Source organism: Pituophis catenifer, unplaced genomic scaffold, assembly GCF_029215685.1.
Source record: "Pituophis catenifer annectens isolate HBS135680 unplaced genomic scaffold, rPitCat1.0.hap2 SCAF_3, whole genome shotgun sequence".
In the NCBI taxonomy this organism is placed as follows: domain Eukaryota; kingdom Metazoa; phylum Chordata; class Lepidosauria; order Squamata; family Colubridae; genus Pituophis; species Pituophis catenifer.
Genome location: NW_027256883.1, coordinates 155,153,921 through 155,176,315, shown reverse-complemented (window position 1 = coordinate 155,176,315; position 22,395 = coordinate 155,153,921). Strand labels below are relative to the sequence as shown.

General features: G+C 36.2%; 1 protein-coding gene across 2 annotated transcripts in view; it reads right to left on the bottom strand.

Moving 5' to 3' along the window:
* Window positions 1-22,395, bottom strand: part of BEND5 (BEN domain containing 5) — an 840,737-nt gene that overhangs the window by 440,180 nt on the left and 378,162 nt on the right. For both annotated transcript variants that reach the window (XM_070939555.1, XM_070939557.1), the window contains exon 6: window positions 15,928-15,967. In XM_070939555.1, the coding sequence (XP_070795656.1) occupies window positions 15,928-15,967 (40 nt within the window). The remainder of the gene's footprint in view (window positions 1-15,927; window positions 15,968-22,395) is intronic.

The window sequence follows — 22,395 nt, the reverse complement described above, 5'->3', positions numbered from 1 at the left end:
GTACTAGGAAACAAATAAAAACAATATAAATTGAAAGATATAAGCAACATGGTTATAGTAATAAGTGGGAAGAGATAGATACTAGTAAGGATGAGAAGAATAGTAATACAGTCTTAGTCAATAATTTGACAGTGTTGTGGGAATTAGTTGTTAAGCAGAGTGATGGCATTTGGGAAAAAACTGTCCTTGTGTCTAGTTGTTCTGGTGTGCAGTGCCCTATAGTGTCGTTTTGAGGGTAGAAGTTGAAACAATTTATGTCCAGGATGTGGATAGTCTGTAGATATTTTCACAGCCCTCTTTTTGACTCATGCAGTATACAGATCCTCAATGGAAGGCAGGTTGGTGGCAATTGTTTTTTCTGCAGTTCTAATTATCTAATTATCTAACAGGGTTGGCTTTTGATTACAATGGCATTCCTATTATCTTGCAGATTTTGCCATTCCCCACAACAAGGGTATCCTAATTCATTTTCTATATTTGGGAAGGACAAAGCCTTTTTCTTTTATTATTTCTCTTCTGTCAAGTCTTTCCCCTTTAACAATACTTTGGCAATCTAAATCAGTTAAAATTTATTTTGCTATATCAGATTTTAACTGCTCATCTTTTGTATTTTGTTATTCATTTCCCAAAGTGCTCTCTGGGCTCAAGGTCGAAAACAAACTGAGAAGGAGAAAGAGGAAAATAGTGACAGCAGCAATAGGAAAAACATTATCATGTTATATAGTTAATTCCCTTGTTCACACAGGTTTAAGATGGTACTGTCATTTAGCTTCACTGTACAACTTCTAAGATTATAGATAACATTTTACTCTATTCATTGTGAGTATACCATGTATTGTTTTATAAAACTTTATCTTGTTATCACCTTACTTTAAGAAAAACCAGAAAGCCATTGATTGACCTTTGTTAAGTTTTCCTTGGAGAGGATTAGTGATATCTTTTCCTCAAGTTCATACTGTTACCTTGTATCTCCCTTTTGAGATTTGTGTTCCTTCTTCTAGTCATTTAGGCAGCATTTTCCATCTTCTAAATGTTCCTTTTTTCTTATATTCTTACATTTCATTATATTGTGCCATTTGCTATATTGGCAGCCTTTTGGCCTTGATGAAGCCTTTCTTGAACTGGTAACAATTCTATTTAAAATTTAACTATTCTGATTCTGTCTAACTCAAAGGAATCTTAGACAGCTTTGGCCATTTTGTCTTTCCTGATTAATTTTAGATATCCTCTTATGTACACAAACAACATGCAAATGTGAATAAGTATTTAAAGTGGACTAGGCTCTGAATTCAAGGAACTGGTCATAATTATTTCTGTTTGATTGGCCAATGACATCAATGGGACTGAATACAGTCATTGAAGGTTTATACCTCAGTCAATGTAATGATACTGAGTAGCTTAATTTAATTGTTTTGAATTTGAAACCAAATTGCTTTCACCAAGAAAAGAAACCCCCAAACATTAATTCTTAAGAAACAAGCTCTCTTTGTCAAGGTAGCTGCTTGAAGTAAATGCTGCCCTTCCAGGGCCTTTCAAATCAATTGTGCTACAAAAGTAGCTGCCAGGACTAATAACACTTTTGTCTTGAATGTGCTGTGTATTTCCTCAGGATGTCACTTTTCTCATCAAGTAAACCTACAGGCACTCAAACAGTTTATGTCTAGAACAATACAGAATTAAATAACAGTTTCTTCTCTTGTAGAGAGATAAGTGAAGTTCAGACTGTTCTGGGTTTTAAAACAGAGATCCCATAAACAAAACATTAACAATTGACTAATTTATCCATGCTTATTTATTTATATGAATAGCAAAAGCCTTTCATCCAACAAGCTTTTCTCTCTAGTATATGTTGTCCAAGAATCACTACATCTGAGGTGACAATTTTCTTCCCAGTTCACATACATATTGGAACAAGAATCTATGGAACCACTTTTAGGATTCAAGAGGGACAAGTCAACAAAGATGAATAAGAAATATCAAGCAGAAATGCAGTGGGATCATTTGATTTTAACCCAATCACGGTGGTGAGATAATTCAAGTTTATTACTGTAAATCTTTGTTTTTTATTTTCAATGATGCAACTTCATTCTTTAGTAAGTATTATGGCTAATGTTGTCAGTGACTCAGATTTCTATGAAACATAAAGAGTGAGGTGTTCTTTTCAAGAAGTAATGGTGTTCCTTTGAAAACCATCGATTTTTAAAAAAAATACAGAACATAAGGGAACCGTATGAAATGAATGCTGTTGTTTTAGGAACAGCAGAGCATTCAGAGCCATTTGATTATGTTATTAGACTCTGGAAAGATCCAGGCAAACATTGATAACAACACATTTGTTATACTATCTATTATCCAATTATCTATTGGATGAAAATATTTGGCAATCCTTGGGCTTGCCTAATTATTTGTATCCAACAGATGATGCAACAATCAACAGCTTAGAAGCAATATTTGGAGAAAATATGAATAAATTCAGTAATTTAGCTTTACGGTGATATTTGCAGCATTTTACTTCAAAAAATAAACTTCTAGCACAATTTCTTGATTTCAAGGACGTCAGTATGAAATGGCTTTCTGTTTGCTGTTATTTTTGTCTCTCCCTTGATAATTTAATTATCAAAGCTATTTTCGAAGGATCAAATAATACAGCAACGCTATCTGGACAAATAGCCTGAAGCTTTTTTCCTGCACTTCCTGAAACATTTCAGACAGAGTGCCTGGAGTCAGTCTTCTTCTCGTTTGAAAAATTAATTTAATCTTTTATGTAAAGATAATATTTTGATGCCAATAAGTTGTTTGTAAAAAAAGTGGAGGACTGGAAGGACAAAGAATATGTCTGTTATTTTATGCTGTTTTTGAATTGATATTTTGGCCACCTATTTTCACAGCAAGCTCTATTGCAATAAACTCTAGTGCAGATAAAATATCTAGGCAGTTAAAAACAGAAACACAAATAATGCTAGGGTATGAAAACATTGTTTATCTATTTGCACATCAGATTAGGATTAAGACAATACATTGGGAAGTGATAGCTCCTATCTGAGTGTTCGAGGCATTAGGTAGGATCCCCAGTGATATATGTAGTGAAAAAGAGGCCCCTGAAACCAGAAGTGTCCTGATTTTGCTCAGCATAGAGTATTCATCAATGGGCATAGGAGCATGTGATCAGCCTATTTCAAAATATCATGCAAATTTGTCATCCCTACCAGCAACCCAATCAGCTGGAAGCTAGCTAGGTGTGCAGAAATGAAGCTCTTGATACAAGGTATTCAGATCTCAGCTTTAAGTTTCTCCAAAGCTTTGTGTTATGTATAATAAAGTTGAAGGTATGAATTTACCAACATTGCTAAACTCCTGCCAGTAAATGAGGCGCCTTACCTTTCTTCTTCTTCTTCTTAAAGTTTCCTTTAAAAAATTATTTTCAACTGGAGGTGGAAATGCTTTTATAAATTCCTTAGAGGACAGTGGAGATTGATATAGCAGGAGTACCAGGACCATTCAGAATGGATGAACTCCTCCTACTCTTTCTGGACCGCAAAAGAACATTTTCAGCCTAACCTAATAAACACTCTCTAGCAATTAATCAGATCTTGACCCTACAAAGCAATATTGTGTGTTTGTGTGCAGTAAATCAAGTTATTAGTTATTATCAAGTTATAAATTAGCTTTCAACTTCAATTATAAATCATGAAATAAAGTTATCCTGCAACTCTCCCTCCCTTTCAAGCATTAGAGGCCTGACAGAAATGAATTTACTAATTCCATCAGAATTCCAACAAATAGAAGTATCCCATTTTTGTATCCTACTCTTATTTTTGTATTCCATTCCTTGTTACTAGAAATGTCTATTCATCATAGCAACTCTTTTATTCTCTTCAGTTTACACTCTTGAATACATCTTGTTCCTTTTCTCCCACAGTTCAGCAGTGTAAGGCAGTACTGTAACTGCACCAAGATAGCCCGGATTTAAATATAAAATCTCTATGACTTTACAATATAAAGGATGTATTTTGCATTATCTAACGATCTGAGAGGAGGAGACATAATGTGACATCTCAGTTGTTCCTAATATATGCAGAATTTGAACATGTCTTATATTAAACTGCATTTCTTTGTTTTAATTGTGTCCTTTTATTGTGATTCCATACATTTTTTTGCTTAGATTAGTTTGAAAGAAATTATCTCCTGCTTAATGAGTAGACCAATTACTGTTCATAGAGGATGATACTGTCTCTTTAAAGGTTATTTGAAGGTTGATTGTTATCTTATTGCTTATATCTAGCAAATCTATTCAGGCTTATGAATGAATTTGACCTTTTTATAGTTACTGGAAGAAAAAAAAATAACAGAACAAAAGTTAATTTAGGACTCTATACTACAACACTTTCCCAGAGAAATGAAAGGGCATTCAAATCGATACTTGTACAATAACACTTCTGATGAATGTTTGTACCCAATTTTCTCATTTTGTGAACCTGAGATTGGAAATTTTGAATAGTTTTCAAAGACCATATTCTTTATGTGCTGTGAAGTATGTGGTATTGTGTCCAAACAATGCAAGAGGATAATCATTATAGAAGTATCACTGGGCCTGAAAAGGTCAGTTTGTTGGAAATGTCAGCTTTCAATGCAACTATGCTGGACCTTCATAGGCAAAGATCCAATTAAAGGGACGTGCCAAGGTGCATAGAAACATAACAGTGACCCAGAATAATAATATGGTATTGCCAAAAGCTTTAAGTTGCTGTCGTTTTAAGTATCGGAGTTATCTTTCCAAATGTCCTTTCTATGAATGTTATTTATCTTGACCATAACCCACTTTCTATCAGGCACATATGCACACATGCATGTACACTTCAGATTTCCTGTATAAGGCAAATGAAAAACAAAACTCAACAGAATCAGTTATTACCTAATTACAAGTAATTTTACCATCCCCCTATCTCAATCTCCGTCTAAGATCTATAAATACCAGCCAACATACTAGAACTGGATCAAACTATAGTTCTAACTAAAATAGATTTAGAACTAAAATAGAGTAAGAAAGAAAAAAGGAAACAGAAATAAAAGAGAAAACTAAAGTGCAAAAATAAAAAAAACTAGGACAAAAATAGAAAATAGCATAAAATCAGAAAAAGTCTTCCAATCTTTCTATAGCATAATTACAATTTTAGATTTACATTTTCTCTAATTGTCAGAACTATAGATAAGTTGATTTTTTTTTCTGTTTCTGAGAAAAAGTCTATAAGGGGTTTCCAGTCAGCAATAAACGTATCCATTGTCTTTTCTCTTATTAAATGGGCAGTTTGATCCTGAGGATGCTCAAGGTTGACTCAGTCTTCCTTCCTTCCGAGGTGGGTAAAATGAGGATCCAGATTGTTGGGGGCAATATGCTGATTCTGTAAACCACTTAGAGATGGCAGTAAGGAACTATGAAGTAGTATATAAGTCTAAGTGCTATTGCTATTGCTAAAGGAATATATATCATGCCAGAGTCTACTCTACATGATACATAGCTTTTCATCCCTTTATTTAGAACACAGTGAAACCAGCGATTCTGACAATCTAGTTAAATGTACTTCACTTAAAGAACATTTCCTTCTTTGAAAAAAAGACATCCATCTCCAGAAATCCATTTGTAAATTGCCTTTATTATTTTTATTTTTCTCAGCACGCTTATCTGCTATAAACTATTCCCACAAGACCTTAATAACCACTTCAGTCGTTTAGGCCAAATGAATAACTGCCTTGGGCAGTAGGTGTAAGCAGAAAAGAAGAAAAGAGAGGGAAATCTCCCCTCCCAAAAGTATCTTGTAGATTTCAGGGAAAGCAGAATCTAAAGCTAAGGTTGAACCAAAGGGTTTTTGTAAATATTTCTGCTAAGGTTGGGATCATGATCCACCATCTGGCCTATTTTGATGATCACTTATAGACACTGATAGAAAGCATATTTTTTAGTACTCATTAAAAAATGGCAATCCCAGAATGCATTATTGTCCACATGAGAAACCTACATAGGAAACCCCCATATGGACAGTGAAACAGATTGGTTCCAGGTTGGCAACCGACTGAGACAAAGCTGTACATTCACCCTTTATTTATTTAATCTAAATGCTGAATATATATAAAGGGATGCTGGATAGAAAGGAGATGAATATGGTTTTAAAATTGGAGGAAAAAACATCAATAACCTTGGTACAGCAATCATAAAGCCCTTGGAAAATTCTTGGATATTCAGGTGCCATTATATCTCTATAATTACCTACAAAGGTCAGAATCTTGGTGGGACTGATCTGGGGGGGGGGATGAGCCTGCCTATCAAGATGAGGTGGAACGGTTGCTTTTGTGGTGTGGGACAATAACTTGGTCCTTAACACAAATAAGACCAAGGAGCTTATAGTGGACTATAGAAGGAATAGATCAGACATCCAGCCCTTGCTTATCAATGGAGACCAAGTGGAGCAAGTGGCCAGTTTTCAGTTTCTGGGTGTTATCATAAAAGGGGACCTGACCTGGGGGACTCACATTGCAGCACTGGTCAAAAGGGCCTAGCAGAGATTATACTACCTGAGACTTCTCAGGAAACAACAACTGAATGAAAAACTGCTGGTGGCTTTCTACCATTGCACCATAGAGAGAATTTTAACTTACTGCAACTGTCTATGGTTTGCCAATTGGATAGGGGCAGATAGGACAGCACTTCAGAGGACCTTCAGAGGGTCATTGCTCAGAGGATCATTGGTTGCCCTCTCCCCACTTTGGAAGAGCTTTATAGCTCCTGGTGCCTTAAGAAAGTTCAAAACATTTTTAAAGATCCATCTCATCCTGGGCACCCTTTTCTTTTTTGAACTATTACCATCTGGCAGACGGTACAGGATAATTAAAAACAAGGACAAATAGGCTGAAAAACAGCTTCTATCCCAGGGCAATAACCATATTGAATTCTATGGTATAGTGCAATATTGGATTTTCAATTTCAATTATATAGAATGTAAAGGATGTATGTTTGTATTTTTATTTTTATAGTTATAATGTACACTGAAGATGGCATTTAATTTCGTTGTACCATGTGCAATGACAATAAAGTAAACTAAAGTAAAGTAAACTAAATAGTGCAAGCGACTGTACTACCTGTGACATTCTATGAAAACAAAAGTTGGACTTAGAAAAAATATGGTAGGAAGAGTATTGATGCTTTTGAACCTTGGTGTTCAAGAAGGCCCCTCAGAATACCATGGACATACAACAAAAGAAAGAAATGAATCATCAAATAAATAAAAACCGAGTTCTCATTGAAAGCACAAATGACCAAACTCAAATTATCCTACTTTGAACACATTATGCAAATATAAAGATCCACTAGAAAAATTTCTAATGCTGGGAAAGGTGGAAGAAAAGAAAGATGATGAATGGATTGCTAAAGTGGCAATAAATGCATCACTGGAAGACCTGAAATCCTTGGTTGGGGCAGATATCATGGAGAATATCTATCTAAGAATCAAAACTGACTGGAGGGCACAAAATAAATCAATTACAGTATGTATCTTCAATCCGGACTTTCTAGCACTAATGAGAAGAATGTTACAACAGAATAAACATTTAGAATATAATTATTCACCAAATATGATGAACAGAGAATTATTTGTTAAGACACAAATAATGGACTTATCTTGTGAAACAATTACAAAAAGTAATAATAATTGACCTGAACAGATTAGTCAGGTCACAGCTATTTTTAAAAATGGCGGTGGGAGATTGGCCTTGTTATTTTTTTTTTTTTCATGAAAGCAAAATAACAGGTAATGATGATCACAAACAAGCCTTTAGTTAACTTCTCAGTGTGGAAAACTCACTGAGCATTTCTTTTAAAACTGGCACTTGCAATAGAGTTAAAAATAAAACTAAATCATGCTTATACCTGTGTGTTTAGCGATGCAGAAAGTGGGGGTGAAGCACCAAATAATGCTGTGATTTAAATGACATAAATATGATGTAAGATAGTAATCTTGGTGCAAGCCTTCACAGGGTAGCAGATAGCATTTTGTATTCCCTGAAATAATGCTATTTGACCAGGATAATGTGATTCCTAAAATCAACAGTAAGGAATTATGATGGGTTGACGGCTGACTGCATTAAGTGTATTCCATAAACCCAGCCAGTGAATATTGATTCATTAATACTAAAGCAGCAGTCCTATGGGCATTTATTTAAGAGTGAAACGTAAGTCTTCTTTTACTTGGTGGGACTTGCTTCTGAGTAAATACTCACAAAATCAATGTTAACCATCCTCTGGTTGACTAATCTCCTGACAATAGGTCGAGTAGAGAATATTATCTCCAGAAGTACTTTTTACATCTTGCAAACAGATTAACACAACACCCTACTAATTTATTTGCTGTCTTACTCAGAGCATTCTCCTCCCACCCCCCTTCATTGGAGTCAGCCTTTATTAAGAAGATATTTAGGGGTCCATTTTTAAATACAATAGCTTTCAGCAACAAACATACACAGTAATTACTCAAGATGGTATGAAAACCCATTCAGGATCCCTTGACATATATTTTGATCAGAATCAATGTAGTATTAATTAGCATGGATTATCAAGAGTTAGAGCATGAGTTTCAGTAGAGAACAACTTTCTGTCACATTTTATTACCCTGTATCGTTTTTACTAATAGGTATATTATAGCTCCATGACTTTGAGTTCACATTATTTTCATGCTTCAATTAGTAAGAAGCAGACAGAACAATCAAGACAGTAATGGAATAGCTTTTCAGAGAATTGTTAAGAATGAAACTTACTTTTTTTTTCTTCAAGCCATATTTAAAGCTGTTCTTGTTATCTAATTTTATATGGCAGTTTCCAAAGCAATGATATTATTTATTTATTTATTATTTATTAATTTTATTTCTATACCGCCCTTCTCTCGAAGGACTCAGGGCAGTGTACAGCCTGATTAAAAGCACAAAGACAGACAAAATTTAAAAATTATTAAAATTATTAAATAATTATAAAACCCCCAAATTTAAAATCCCATATTTAAAACCAATTAAAATCTTTACATTGATAGCCCGGCCTGGCGGAACAACAAGGTTTTGAGGGCACAGCAAAATATACGGAGATCGGAGATCTTACGCATTTCTGGGGGCAGTTCATTCCAAAGGGCAGAGCTCCCACAGAGAAGGCCCTTCCCCTGGGTGTCGCCAGCTGACATAATTTGGCCGATGGCACCCTGAGGAGACCCTCTCTGTGGGAGCGGACTGGCCGGTGGGAGGCTACTGGTGGCAGAAGACGGTCTCGAAGGTACCCAGGTCCAATGCCATGGACGGCTTTAAAGGTGGTAACCAACACCTTGAATCGCACCCAGAAGACCACTGGGAGCCAGTGCAGCTCGCGCAGGAGGGGTGTCACATGGGCACAACGAGTTGCACCCATAACCACCCGCGCGGCCGCATTCTGGACCAGTTGGAGCCTCCGGGTGCTTTTCAAGGGGAGCCCCATGTAGAGAGCATTACATAGTCCAGTCGGGAGGTGACAAGGGCGTGAGTGACTGCGCAAGGCGTCGCGATCCAGAAAGGGCTGAAACTGGAGAATCAGGCAAACCTGATAAAAAGCCCCCCTGGCCACGGCCATCATATGTTCTTCTAAAGACAGCCGTGTGTCCAGGAGGATGCCCAGATAGCGAGCCCTCTCTGTGGGGGATAAAGACTCACCCCCAATAGTCAGCGATGGCACCAGCTGACTATATCGCGACGCCGGGTACCACAGCCATTCAGTCTTGGAGGGGTTGAGTCTGAGCCTATTTCTCCCCATCCAGACCCGCACGGCCTCCAGGCAGCGAGACATCACATCAAGGGCATCATTGGGGTGGTCTGGGGTGGAGATGTACAGCTGAGTATCATCAGCGTACAGGTGGACTCTCACCCCAAAACCACGGATGATCTCACCCAGCGGCTTCACATAAATGTTGAACAGAAGGGGTGAGAGGATCGACCTCTGTGGCACTCCCCATGCGAGGCGTCTCGAAGTCGACCTCTGCCCCCCTGTCAACACGAACTGCAAGCGGTCGGAGAGGAAGGAGGAGAACCACCGCAAAACGGTGCCCCCTATTCCTAACTCCCTCAACCGCTGCAGCATGATACCATGGTTGATAGTATCAAAAGCCGCTGAGAGATCTAACAGGACTAGGACAGAGGAACAACCCCTGTCCCGAGCCTCCAGAGATCATCCACCAATGCGACCAATGCCGTTTCTATGCTGTACCCCTGCCTGAAGCCCAACTGGTACGGGTCCAGATAGATAGCTTCATCCAGGTGCCTGGGCAGTTGTTGTGCCACCACACTCTCAACAACCTTTGCCACAAAACAAAGATTGGAGACCGGACGGTAGTTGTCTAATTCAGCCGCGTCCAGGGAGGGGCCTCACCACCACCTCTTTCAAGGCAATGGGAAAGGCACCCTCACTCAGAGAAGCACTTATAATCCCCTGGAGCTAGCCTCGTGTAACCTCCCGGGAGGCCAGGAGGGACACGGGTCCAATAAACATGTGGCGGCACTAATCCTACCCAGAACCCTGTCCACATCCTCAGGAGCCACAGGATCAAACTCCTCCCAGATAATGTTCTCAAGACCTACCCTTGCCTCCTCCCCTGGACTCATCCAGTTGGAGTCCAAGCCTTCCCGAATCCGAGCGACTTTATCATGCAGGAATTGCACAAAATCCTCAGCTCGACCCTGCAAGAGATCTTCCTGCACTCCCCCCTGAAGAAGGGAGTGGGTCACCCTAAACAGAGCGACTGGGCGGTTTTCTGCAGATGCGATAAGAGTGGAAAAATAGTTAGATTTTGCCGCTTTTATCACCACTAGGTAGGTCTTGATATAAGACCTCACCAGTGTCCAGTCGGAATCGGATTGTCTAGTTCTCCAAATGCTCTCTAGGCGTCTTTATTATAGTGGGAAAGCAAACTTCAATCAATATCGTAGAATGGTAAAGCCCTCATACCATTTCATTTTACTCCAAGAGGGTTAGCTTATTATTCTCTAACCAGTGAAAATTAACTGAGCAATGCGGAAAAACTATTTCTGTAATTTTACACAATTTAACAAGTCAAAATCAGAACTTAAAGTCAGATGAGAGTTATGCATTTCTGAGCTATGAATTAATAAAATAGGTTGACTTACGACCACAACTGAGTCTGGAATTTTGGTTACAAGTCATTGCAATCATTAAGTGGATCATCACATGACTTGATATGATTTTACGATTGTTTTTACAACAATTGTGAAATTACCATGGTCATTAAGCAAATTGTGTGTTCATTAAGCGAATCCAATATATCCAATGAACATTTTTACAGTTTTCTGCAAATTGTAGTCATGTGACCATGGGACGCTGTAACTTCTGGTTACAGTGGTTGCCAAGATTCCCAAAATCACATGATTGTGTGTGTGTGTTTGTGAAACAAACATGACTTTGAGGACAGATCATAAGTAGCTTTTTTGAAATCCCTTGTTACTGAATAGTCATTAAGCAACTAATCATTAAGTGAGGACTTAATGAGGACTTAATCTCATAACTTCATGTTCATTTTTAAAAGAAAAGTAGATGTTCAAAATGTTACAGTTATATTATTGTAAAAGCCTATTCATGGACTCTTTCATAGACTTGAATAAGATTATCTAGAAAAATAATCATAAACTGAATAAAGATGCAACATTTCTTTTTTAAAAAAATCCAGCAATCAATCTTCAAAATTAAGTTTTTGGCAATGATCCTGTAGAAGAAGCCCCAGAAAATAAATAATTTCTGGTGCTTCTAACTAAGAACCTACATTGAATCCAATGAGATTAGGAAGCAAACAAACCATAAGAGACAAGGTTCAGCAATTGTATGCTCTGTGCAGTAACCACTGTGTTCTTTGTCCATCCTGAGAGGACTTCAATCAAAACCAATTGCTTCTGGATAAAATAGAAGTGTTTCTTTGGTGAGTCCAAAACCTGTTCCTTCTGCTGCGTTCTAAAACCATTTCAATTGTAGGTGAGAAGTGGGTGTAATTATCTCTCATGCTGAAGTTGGTATTTTCAAGACTAAAGAATTCTAGGAATCTTCCCAGAAAAGCATTAGACTTTCTTATGAGGTTGGTGACCTCAGATATGAATATAAACTGGCCTTAAGCCATGAAATATTTTCTTTTATCTCCTACAAAATTGGTGCCCTCTCATTATTTCAAAGGCCTTAGACCGTGAAGAAATATAACACTTTCATATATCACAGAACAAAATTATATATATATAGACAGAACACTACTTGAAATGACAAAAAGTCTGCTTCTCATTTCCAGACTACTAGAGAAAAGTAGTTTGGTTGCATCTTATTTATAAAAACAGATTGCCCATTATAGGTAGACAAGCAATATGATTTCAATTATGAAATGAAACTAAACCCAATGTTAAACACTTTATTGTGCTTGGATCTGAAGTAAGCTTATGTTCCAATAAATAAAGGAGCAAACTAAATTGTAGAAGTAATGAAGATATATTTATTGGTTATAAGCTGAGCTGCAAAGGATAGAGTCCTTTATCCTACCACATACTCAGCTAAGTTACATAGTACTTTGATAACCAAATAGTAATAGAATCCCAGAATCAATTGAGGTATTTCAGCAGCAGATGAAATCGTGCCAGAGCCTCAGTAAGAGTAAATGATTCTGTAGTTGTCACCAAAGAAGTCATTGTGATAGAAGCAGAGGACCTGAATGTGAAGGGGCTACCGAAATTGAGGCAGAGATAAAATGATCAAGTAGATGTACAAACTGATAGGATCCCCACAGATCCTCCCATCTCCTCTTCACAATAAAAAGGACACACCAGAGTTTCCTACAAATGGCATTGTGTTTTGGGATTGAGCAAACACATTGCCTCAATTTATAAGTGGTTTATTCATAAATAGCATCTTTCAAAAGTAAAAATGCACGCAGAGAGTGAGGACATGTGAACGCTCCAGAAAAAAAACAGAGAGCAGTCTTGCCTGAAAGCTGGTTGTAGCACAGACAGTTTAGAGTTCAATCCAGTCAAACCACAGGAGACAAAGTGAACTTAAAATACATTAAAAGACTATTGAAATAGAGTGAGGGGAGGTAGGAGAATTCCCTGAAGTAGGCAGCCAAGAGTCAACCAGCAGAGCTCCTATAGCAGTAATGCATTAGTCACAGATGGTTAGTTGGTTGCAGAGCTCTTTTGGCCTTTTTCCACCTGCACTTCAGTGTGGCCTAGACATGACCTGGCAACATCTTTTTTCTGCCATGTCTCCACAACATTCTTAATCTCATCACAGTTTTAAACCATTCTAAGATGTATCACCATTAAGGTAGTGTTACCCCACTCCCAAGAGTAGTTTCAAGGTATATGAAATTTATTGTTTTTTTATCACGCTTCACCCTGGAAGTGACTGACTTTGACCGGAAAGAAAGAATAGAGGCAGGACAGGGGTTAGCAACATCTTGCTATTGTTTTCTGCAGACTCAAGCATGAGTTGAGAGCACTATTGTATAGCTCAGTAGTGAGGAAACGAGTCTTGGCTTTCTCTTCCCAGGAGAAGTACAAAATCCAAAAGGACTGTTTGGTCCTTGAGTCATGTGTTTACTCAACTGCTACCTTTTTCTCCCTCCACTATCCCGACGGATCTCATCCAATCTAAGTTAATAGCAGGAGGGATATCCTTTGTTTGCTATACTTGCCTGGAAACAAAATCCCTGCACATATGCATACAAAGTTCAATTGCAAGCCACCAAAAATAGCCCAACGGAGCCAGGACACTTTAAATAATGCTGCTTATTATTTCTTTTTACCAGTTTTTGCTCAAAAATGGAGGGAAATGTTCTCTTTTTGAAAACAGTTTTTAGAACATTGGTGTTTTGTTATGAGATCCCAGCACAAAACAAGTTCCCAGCACACAAAATGACTGTTCTGTTGTACCTTTATACTATTTGCTCTTTCTTTGTGACCACGTATATAAAAATCATTTTAAAATAATTGAAATAAAGCCAAACTCTCCCCACTTGGTAGAGTAATGAATATCCTGACTGTTCTGTATCTTTCCTAAGAACTGGAGGCTTGCATCCTGTTCTTTCCTGTAATTCCCAGACACAGCAGAGAACAAAAACAGAACTCTTGTGTGCACAGTTGACACTCTGTCACTGAACTGTGTCTTCAACAGTGGATTTAAACAATTCATTCTTAAATCTTAAGAATGATGATTTATAATAAACCATCTTCATATTGTCCCAGATTTTGACTGTAGACTGGATATTTGCATAGAAGAGAGAAAGAAATTCCTCTTATTCTGTTTCTTTTTATGGACTACAGAATCTATTGTTTTAATTCTCATAAACATTTAAGCATTATTTTGTTCCTCTCTTTTAAAATAATAGAACTGACAATAGAATAACCTAGACAAAGGAACAAAACTTATATATTGATTAGTCTAAGAAATATGCATACCTAAATAGTTGCTACTTAATCAAACATTTTTATACTACTTCATGTAGATTTAATGGTAGAAATCTACTAAAGCTCCAAAGGTTGATGGATGACAGTTGCCAGAATCCCGATCCAGTATGACTAGTGGTTCATAATTATACCATTCACATGTGACCAGCTGTAACTTTTTTAAAAAAATATCTGCATTAGGTATTTGAAATAAGATTTAAATTCCAACATTGATACACAATGCATGCACACCTTTAAAGAACATTCTCGATCAAGAAAATTCAAGAACCCATTATCTGATCTGTCTCGAAATTGAAAAGTAATTCAGAAATAGTTGTGATCTGGCATATATGTTTGATCTCATCAGAAAGAGATCGCTGGGTCTTAGTATCCAATTGAGGGCTATCAATGTTGACTTCAGTATCAATATTTATATCCAGGTTCTTAGCTACAAAGGCAAACAACTTAAACCATTGCATTTACAGTAACTGCTTTGGTGACAAGAGATGATGTCAGGCCCAGCCCAAGAATGACATGTAACAATCCAGTCAAAATTCAGTTCTTCAATTGCCCATACCGTATAAACAGAATCTTGCCAGACTAAGCCTATACCACTGTAACCCTAACAGTTATACTGGGGAGCTCTAACAAGTGGCTGTTCTAAATCTCTTTCTTGTTCTCCATTTCAGCTCCAGGTTGTGTTATTGCTTGTCTATTCCACCTCCTTGGAATGTGCTTCTTCCAGTTCTCTATAGTCCATCATACCACCACCCCCTTTGTAGATATAATCCATCACAGTAATCCTGCCTTGACTCTACAAGAATCATACTGTTCCTTGAAGCACTTGCCAGAAAACCAAGAAATAGTTACATCTGAACAGTTAGTAGCACAATTAAATTCCACTATATTAAATAAGCAGTATGTATCAAAAGCCATATGTCACATTATAGGATTTTGGAAGCCTTTTTAAAAAGAGAGAGAGAGAGACAGACGAAGTTAAGGCATCTTCCAAATCATACTATCAATTCTCCCTTGCCACAACATGGAAAAGTAATATAGGCTCCCTCTGATTTTTAGTAAATATCTAACGCTACTGCTATAGAAAGTTAAACAGAATGTTTCTGTGATAGTTGAACATACTTTGTGAATTATAGAATATCTACCCTGCAGACATACCACTAAGATAATCCCAGGAGGTTTATAGACATATCAACACTCAAATTCACAGAGTAAAGGTCTGAAGAGGCAGCTCCGTGAAAGGATAACTGCCCGGGGCTTTACCAAACACAATATAGCTGTCAGTTGTTATTATGTTAAAGATTTTCTGGGGAACAGTGTTTTTCATTTTGCATGTCAGAGAAGGGATAAAGAGACACTTTCAGACAACCATCTCTTTAAGAAAACATAGGGGGGAAAAACTGAGCTTTGTTCCGTACTCACCAGGGTTGGTTATAGTCAAGAGGTCAAGTTGCCGCTGTTGCTGAAAAACAAATGATAAAAGGAGTTGCTGAAAGATAACTAATTTTAGCAGGTCAGCTTAGATGTACAATGCTACTGTTGTGACATTTGCAGTAGAATTAATTGCAAGTTACATGGCCCACCATTATGAACACCATGTGTGTCTAGCATTACTTTTGAATGCTCCCTAATTTGTGTTCTTAAGAGTGTTAGTAATTAAATTGATGATGAATGTACACACATACAGCTCTGCTCAGATTTTTTTTTTCTGCTTCAAACAAAGGAAGCATTTAATACATCAACCAAGGAGTAATATGATATGACTTAATGAAAGGAATTGATGCTCACGATTCTGTGTCCAAGTAATCTTAATTAACATTCTTAGTTTGAACTCTTTTTAATTATCTGTATTTTGTGTAGGTATGTCTGTGCATCAACATATCTGTAGAACGAATGAAACTGAAGCGAATTAAAAATGAAAGGAAATTTTATTGCAGTTCCTCCAAAAAGTGGTGAGGTCCATTAGAAAGAATTCCTGGCAGGTGATTATGATATGGATTACAGCCACTTTTTACCACATTTATTTATTTTATTTTATTAATTATGTCAAAGTACAAACTATACATTACTGAATTTTCTTGTATCTGTTTACTACAGCTATGTCTATTTATGATGGCAGAACTCCCATCAAAGTAAACTGATGCAAAAGATCAATTTTATACTACAAATTCAAATCAGTTAATGTAGTCTGACTTCTAAAGTATGTCATCACTAATTGTTGTGGGATTCCATTGCCACAACAATCCAATAGGTTTGCTACAGGTACTGAGTGCTAAAAAAATTGTAGTTCTCCCATACTAATAATTGTTTTAAACAAAGTAGGGTGTTTTTTTTTTTAAAAAAAAAACCTTTCATAATCCTCACAATTCTTATAGCTTTTTTATCCTTAGTTTCCAATATGCCATAGGACTACTCTCCAAGGATACCTCAACTGCATAAAGAATAAAAGTTGGATTTTGTTTGAAATTTGAGGTCTTTAGATCCAGCTCTTTGTATAGCCCACAGGCCAGAAATATATGAAAAGAAAATGTTTTTCTATTTATTCTTAGACGTCTTACAGAAATATTTGTTTCAAAATATGATATATAGACCCAGAAATAAATAAAAAATCCAAAACTTTATATACTTGTTTCACCCCTTTTCATAGTATCATATTAATGTTTATTTGCCATTTATTTTTCTCTGTTAGACCTCCTAATAGTTAGTGTTCTTTCTAAATTCTTTTGGTCCTACATTTATGTAGCACTAGCATTACAGAATACACCATCCACTTTAATTTATCTTTCCTCATCTGTTCAATAATGTCTGTGTTACTTTCATTTATTGTCAGGCCTATTGATCCTCTTCTAATCTAATTCTCATCATTATGCTGTCTCTATTCTTTTAGTGACACTTGGAAGTCCTTGAGAATGGGAAGCATGCCTTCATGACTACTAAACTAAAAAGTTCTCCTTTTGCCAAGTTCTGTTCATTGAGTCTCATCTTTGTGAACTGAAAGTTTCAGTATTTCTGTAATCAAATGTTATCTAGTGAATGAACACAGTTCCTAGAGGCTACTTGAACCTCTCTGACAAGTAGAGGACTATGCATCACTTCGGATTCAAAGGCAAAAAAGGTACTTTAGAGCACCTGCCTGCAATTCCTAAAGTTAAATGTGTCCTTTCCCAGGATCATATGGAAGTTGTGGAGGGTTGTCACACAATCCTGAGAAATGGTGCAGCTACTTTCAGCAGTTGCAGATAAGTACAAAATTTGCACTATGTGAACCAAAAAGCTTTTTTTTTTTTTTTTGCCTTTGGATCCTAAATCCTAGGACCCAGTTCCTCCTTAGAACAAAAATTTATGATTAATAGATATGTATTTTTCTGTCATGAAAACTCTGCTATTATCTTGTTCTTATAAATTTAACTTGTTGACCTATCAGCACTAGGCAAATTATAAACCAAGATTGATGATTGATTGATTCCCAACAAATTGATGTTGGGTCTTAGCAACAACACAGTTTTTCTCCACGAATAAACCGATATAACATCTAATATCTTTCATAATAAATCTGTGGTCCTTTCCCCATTGCCATTGCTTTCATTCCCTAACTTTTCAAAAACACTTTCTATATTACCACAGTCTTCTTTACTTAAGCTGACCTGAAAACCACAATGCTACTTGAGGCTATTGATTCTGTTAGAGATGTAGATCCAACAGCCACTTGAGTTTTCAGAACTTCATGACCCACTGAAAAAAAGGAAGAAGTGGGCTACAAACAGAGAATTATGGATTTACTAAGTCCTTTGCTTGTCTGTACTCTTTAGAAATGTTCCAGCTTTTTGGCTAATACATTATTAATCTGAGGTAACTTTTTTCTGCCTTTTTGCTAAAGTTAACACATAGAGTACATGCCCTTGGACTATCCTCCTGGTCGGATATGGCTTTGCCTATGTACATAATATATTTCCTGTAAATAAATCTCCTCTTCCTTATAATAATAAAACCTTCTATCTCTCTTTCTCTCCCTCTCTCTCTCCCTCTCTCTCTCCACACGCACACACACATGAAAAGACGACATAACATTTCTGACTGAATCTTGATAAAGCTAGAAATACATTTGCTCCTATGCTGAAAAGATATGGTATCTGGAACCATTGCAGTTGTCATAGGAGGTTCTCTAAGTTGCTCATAAGAATTTGTTCTTCCTAGTTATAGCTTTTTTTGCTTCCTTCTTATATTTACCCCATACATAATTTATATTCACAACAAAAGTTAAAATGAATCTTATCTTATCCTGTCTACTTCAATTATTGCAAGGGAACCACCTCTCTGTATCTTAATTCTGGAGCTATCATTACTCAGAATATTTGAATAGAATCCACATACCACAATCCATCAAGTACTGTTATTATTCCATTGTATTTCATTCTAATAACTACACTGTTGTTCTTCACTTCAAATTCAAATTTAAATATATGGATTTGTCCCTGAATATAGCTGTACTTGGCTGACCTTAAAATATTTTATTGCTGAAATTCTTTATTACATTTTTCTGACTTAAGACTTTAAACTTTGAGCATTCTTTTAACCTTTTCTCCTGATAATATATTCCCCCTTTTTCTTCCCTTTCAGCAGTTAACTTCTCTTCCTTGGTATTGATGCCCTTAGGGATTTTTGCTGACTTTTTCAATTTAATTCTAGCCATAATTAACTCAGGGTGAGTACAAAAAGTACAAAGAAAGTATTATTATCTGTAAATTAACAAATTCATTTAAGATTAGATTATCTGCAAGATGGTCCTCACTACTTTTTTGTTTTTTGTTTCATTATCTAAAACTCTAAACCCAAATGAAACACATCATAAGCAGGTCAATTCTTTTCTTATCATAAGATGTGTTCACAGAAGCTTTATTCAAAGATATTTCAATACAGTTGAATACTAACTCTTCTGAAAACTATGCAAGAGACTTCTAAACTGCAGATTTTTAGTAACACTCTCTACCTATCCAGTAAATGGATTTTTTTACTCCCTCTATAAATTCTGTCAAATATAGCTAATTCACTTCACCTGGTTTCTTTACATTTGTTCTGAAGAAGATATAGGGGTCTCACTGCTTAGTTGGCCAATCACCAGAATGGGATAGCAAATAATTTTTTCCTGAAGATATCACAGATATCACCTTTTAATGCCCTTTCCTCCCATCACAAACTTAACCTCCTTCCATTTCAGCTGGAAGAATTCTATTTAATTACAGGCTAGCTCCAGCAATTCATTGGTTGCTTTATAGAAGAAGAAATGCCCTTTCAACTGAGCCAATCTTATTAGCAGCTCTAATTCCTTTTAGATTTCCTCTATACTTTTCGCAACTACACTGTTACATTTGCTTTGTAAAAAGAAGGTTGCTGGTTTGAAACATAATAGTAGTGAACATTATTTTAATTACTATTTTCTTTCTAAAGCTCGCTTCTTTTTTTCTCTGATATTTTTTTAAAATAAGTGTTTTGATACACTATTTCACTATTTTTCCAGCCACTTGAGAGGTAACAGTATTTTGCTCCCAGAACACACAGACATAGACACATACAAAGACACACATACAAACAGATAAATGGTTTCACATATACTTACATTCAGAATTTACACACATTCGGCTTAATACTATTAAGACACATTCTACTTAATACTGTTAGTAATTGCAATTTAATAATGTGTATACAAGAGTCAATTGAATGTAGTGGTTAAGACATCAGATTAGAAGCTGGGAGAGTGAAAGCTCTAGTGCAGGGGTGTCAAACTCGCACCCGGCGGGCCAGATGCGTCACGTGCTGCCTCCACCCCCACCCGGTTTAATGAAGGGGGGGAAGTCCTGATACGTCACGTAATGCCGCCATGATGACACAACTTTGACACCACTGCTCTAGTGCAATCCGGGTGATTTTCAGCCAATCGCTCTCTCACATAAAATATCACACTCAATCACCAACTAATCTGGTCTTTCAGTTTAAAAAATACAATTCTTTATTCATATAATGCAGCATCAATTCACACTTTCCTTTATCTTTATTATTAGTTGCAGCTATTCATCATCTAAAAATAAACTAATAATGTTAACATTTACCTGAATTAAAACTTTTCACTTTCTTCATGGTTTTTTTTTAAATTTCAACCGCATAGATATACACCTTAACTATTTATTATTAGAAGGGAATCGACTTCAAGATGCACAAATAGAGACTACCCATACAGGTACATCAACTCCTGAATGTACGAACAAATATTTGCTGTTCTGCTTTGTTTGTGTAACAAACTTTTTCCACATCCAAGGATGTTCTGATAATCTCTTTGGTTATAGTCAATCATCTAATCCATTGTCTTTCCCATTTACTTCTTTCAACCTTGCAAGCATAATCATTTTTTAATTATCAGAAATCTTCCACAATTTGTTGCATTCTTTGCAAGTTTCCTGTGATTTCTCCGATTCAAAAGACTCAGAACAAATTCCTCTCATTTTACTTTTATTATATTTTTCTATTGGTTAATGTTCTTGATGGAGATATTGCTTGATGCCAGAAGTCAGTGTTCACTCATTATATATCCTGTCTGTTGTCCACATTTTCATTCCCCATTTTCTGCTACCATGAGAGCTTGCTGTGAAAATCATATACTGTAGATATTCTTCTTTGAAATTTCTGGAATAGTATATTATACAGTCATCTGAGTGATATAATATACCATTTACATGTGAGAAATCACACTCTGCCACAGAAATAATGATTCAATGATTTTAAAAAATATATACATTTAGATAGACATGGAGAAATACCATACACATAGATAACTTGTTCCTAAAAATCAGAGAAGGCTTATTCTTGCAGTTAGATTGGGCATTTCAGAGGCAGATAACTTCTAGTGATATATTGTGCTGAGAGAAATGCTTCAGTTATTTTTCTCAATAAGAGTAAATGAATATTTAATTCCTTACTTGAATGCGACTGTCCTAATGTGGAGAAACTAGATGGATAAGTTCTAACTGGTAACAATGAGACACTATTGTCAATATCTAATACCTTCACATGAACTAGGCAGGCTACTTTCAATTAGTTGGACCCATGTCTTTCTAACTTTATATTTTTCCTTTATGTTGTTTATCCAAATGAAATCATTTTTACTCAAGCAATTTCCTTGGGCTGAGTTACTGTCCTCTTTTTTTTTTCTTTAATGTTTTACTTTGTGAAGCAATTATAACTAAGGCAATTCCATTTGAAAACAGCTTTTAACCATCTGGCAGGCTTTTGCAAAATGAAGTTCTACTTCTTATAGAGTTAACTTTTAAAACATTAAGCTTTATTTTGGTGCCAGTAACATATATATTTTCCCACAGCTTGGAGTTTCATTAGATAAAATTACTAAGTCACAGTGTTATTGCTGTGTTTTTGACATCAATTACTATAATACCAATACAGATAACTCTAGTGACACAAACAGAATTAGACATGAATGTGAGGAATAAGCAGTGGGAGCTAATAAAGTGTGTGTTAAACAGCTACTTATTTCAAAGAAATAATAAACAGAATAAAAACAATAAGGGCCACATGTGGTGCTGTTAACATAAAAAGAATCTATATAAGATATAGATTACTTACTTCAGTGTGGAAGAACTGCCCCTCAGTTGTCAGCCTATGTATTATATTATGTAACGCTAAATAACAGGAAAAGTATTCTGACAGAAAATATATAGATTAGGGAAAGCAATTATTAACCATTAAGAGCCTGCCCTTTCTTGGGAAAATGGGATATGCTATTCAATGAATTTCTAATTAGAAACAAATTGCAGCTGTTCATACCAGTAATAGGATATTGACTCACCTACTGTTTGTTTATGGGTGTATCGATAATAGAAATAG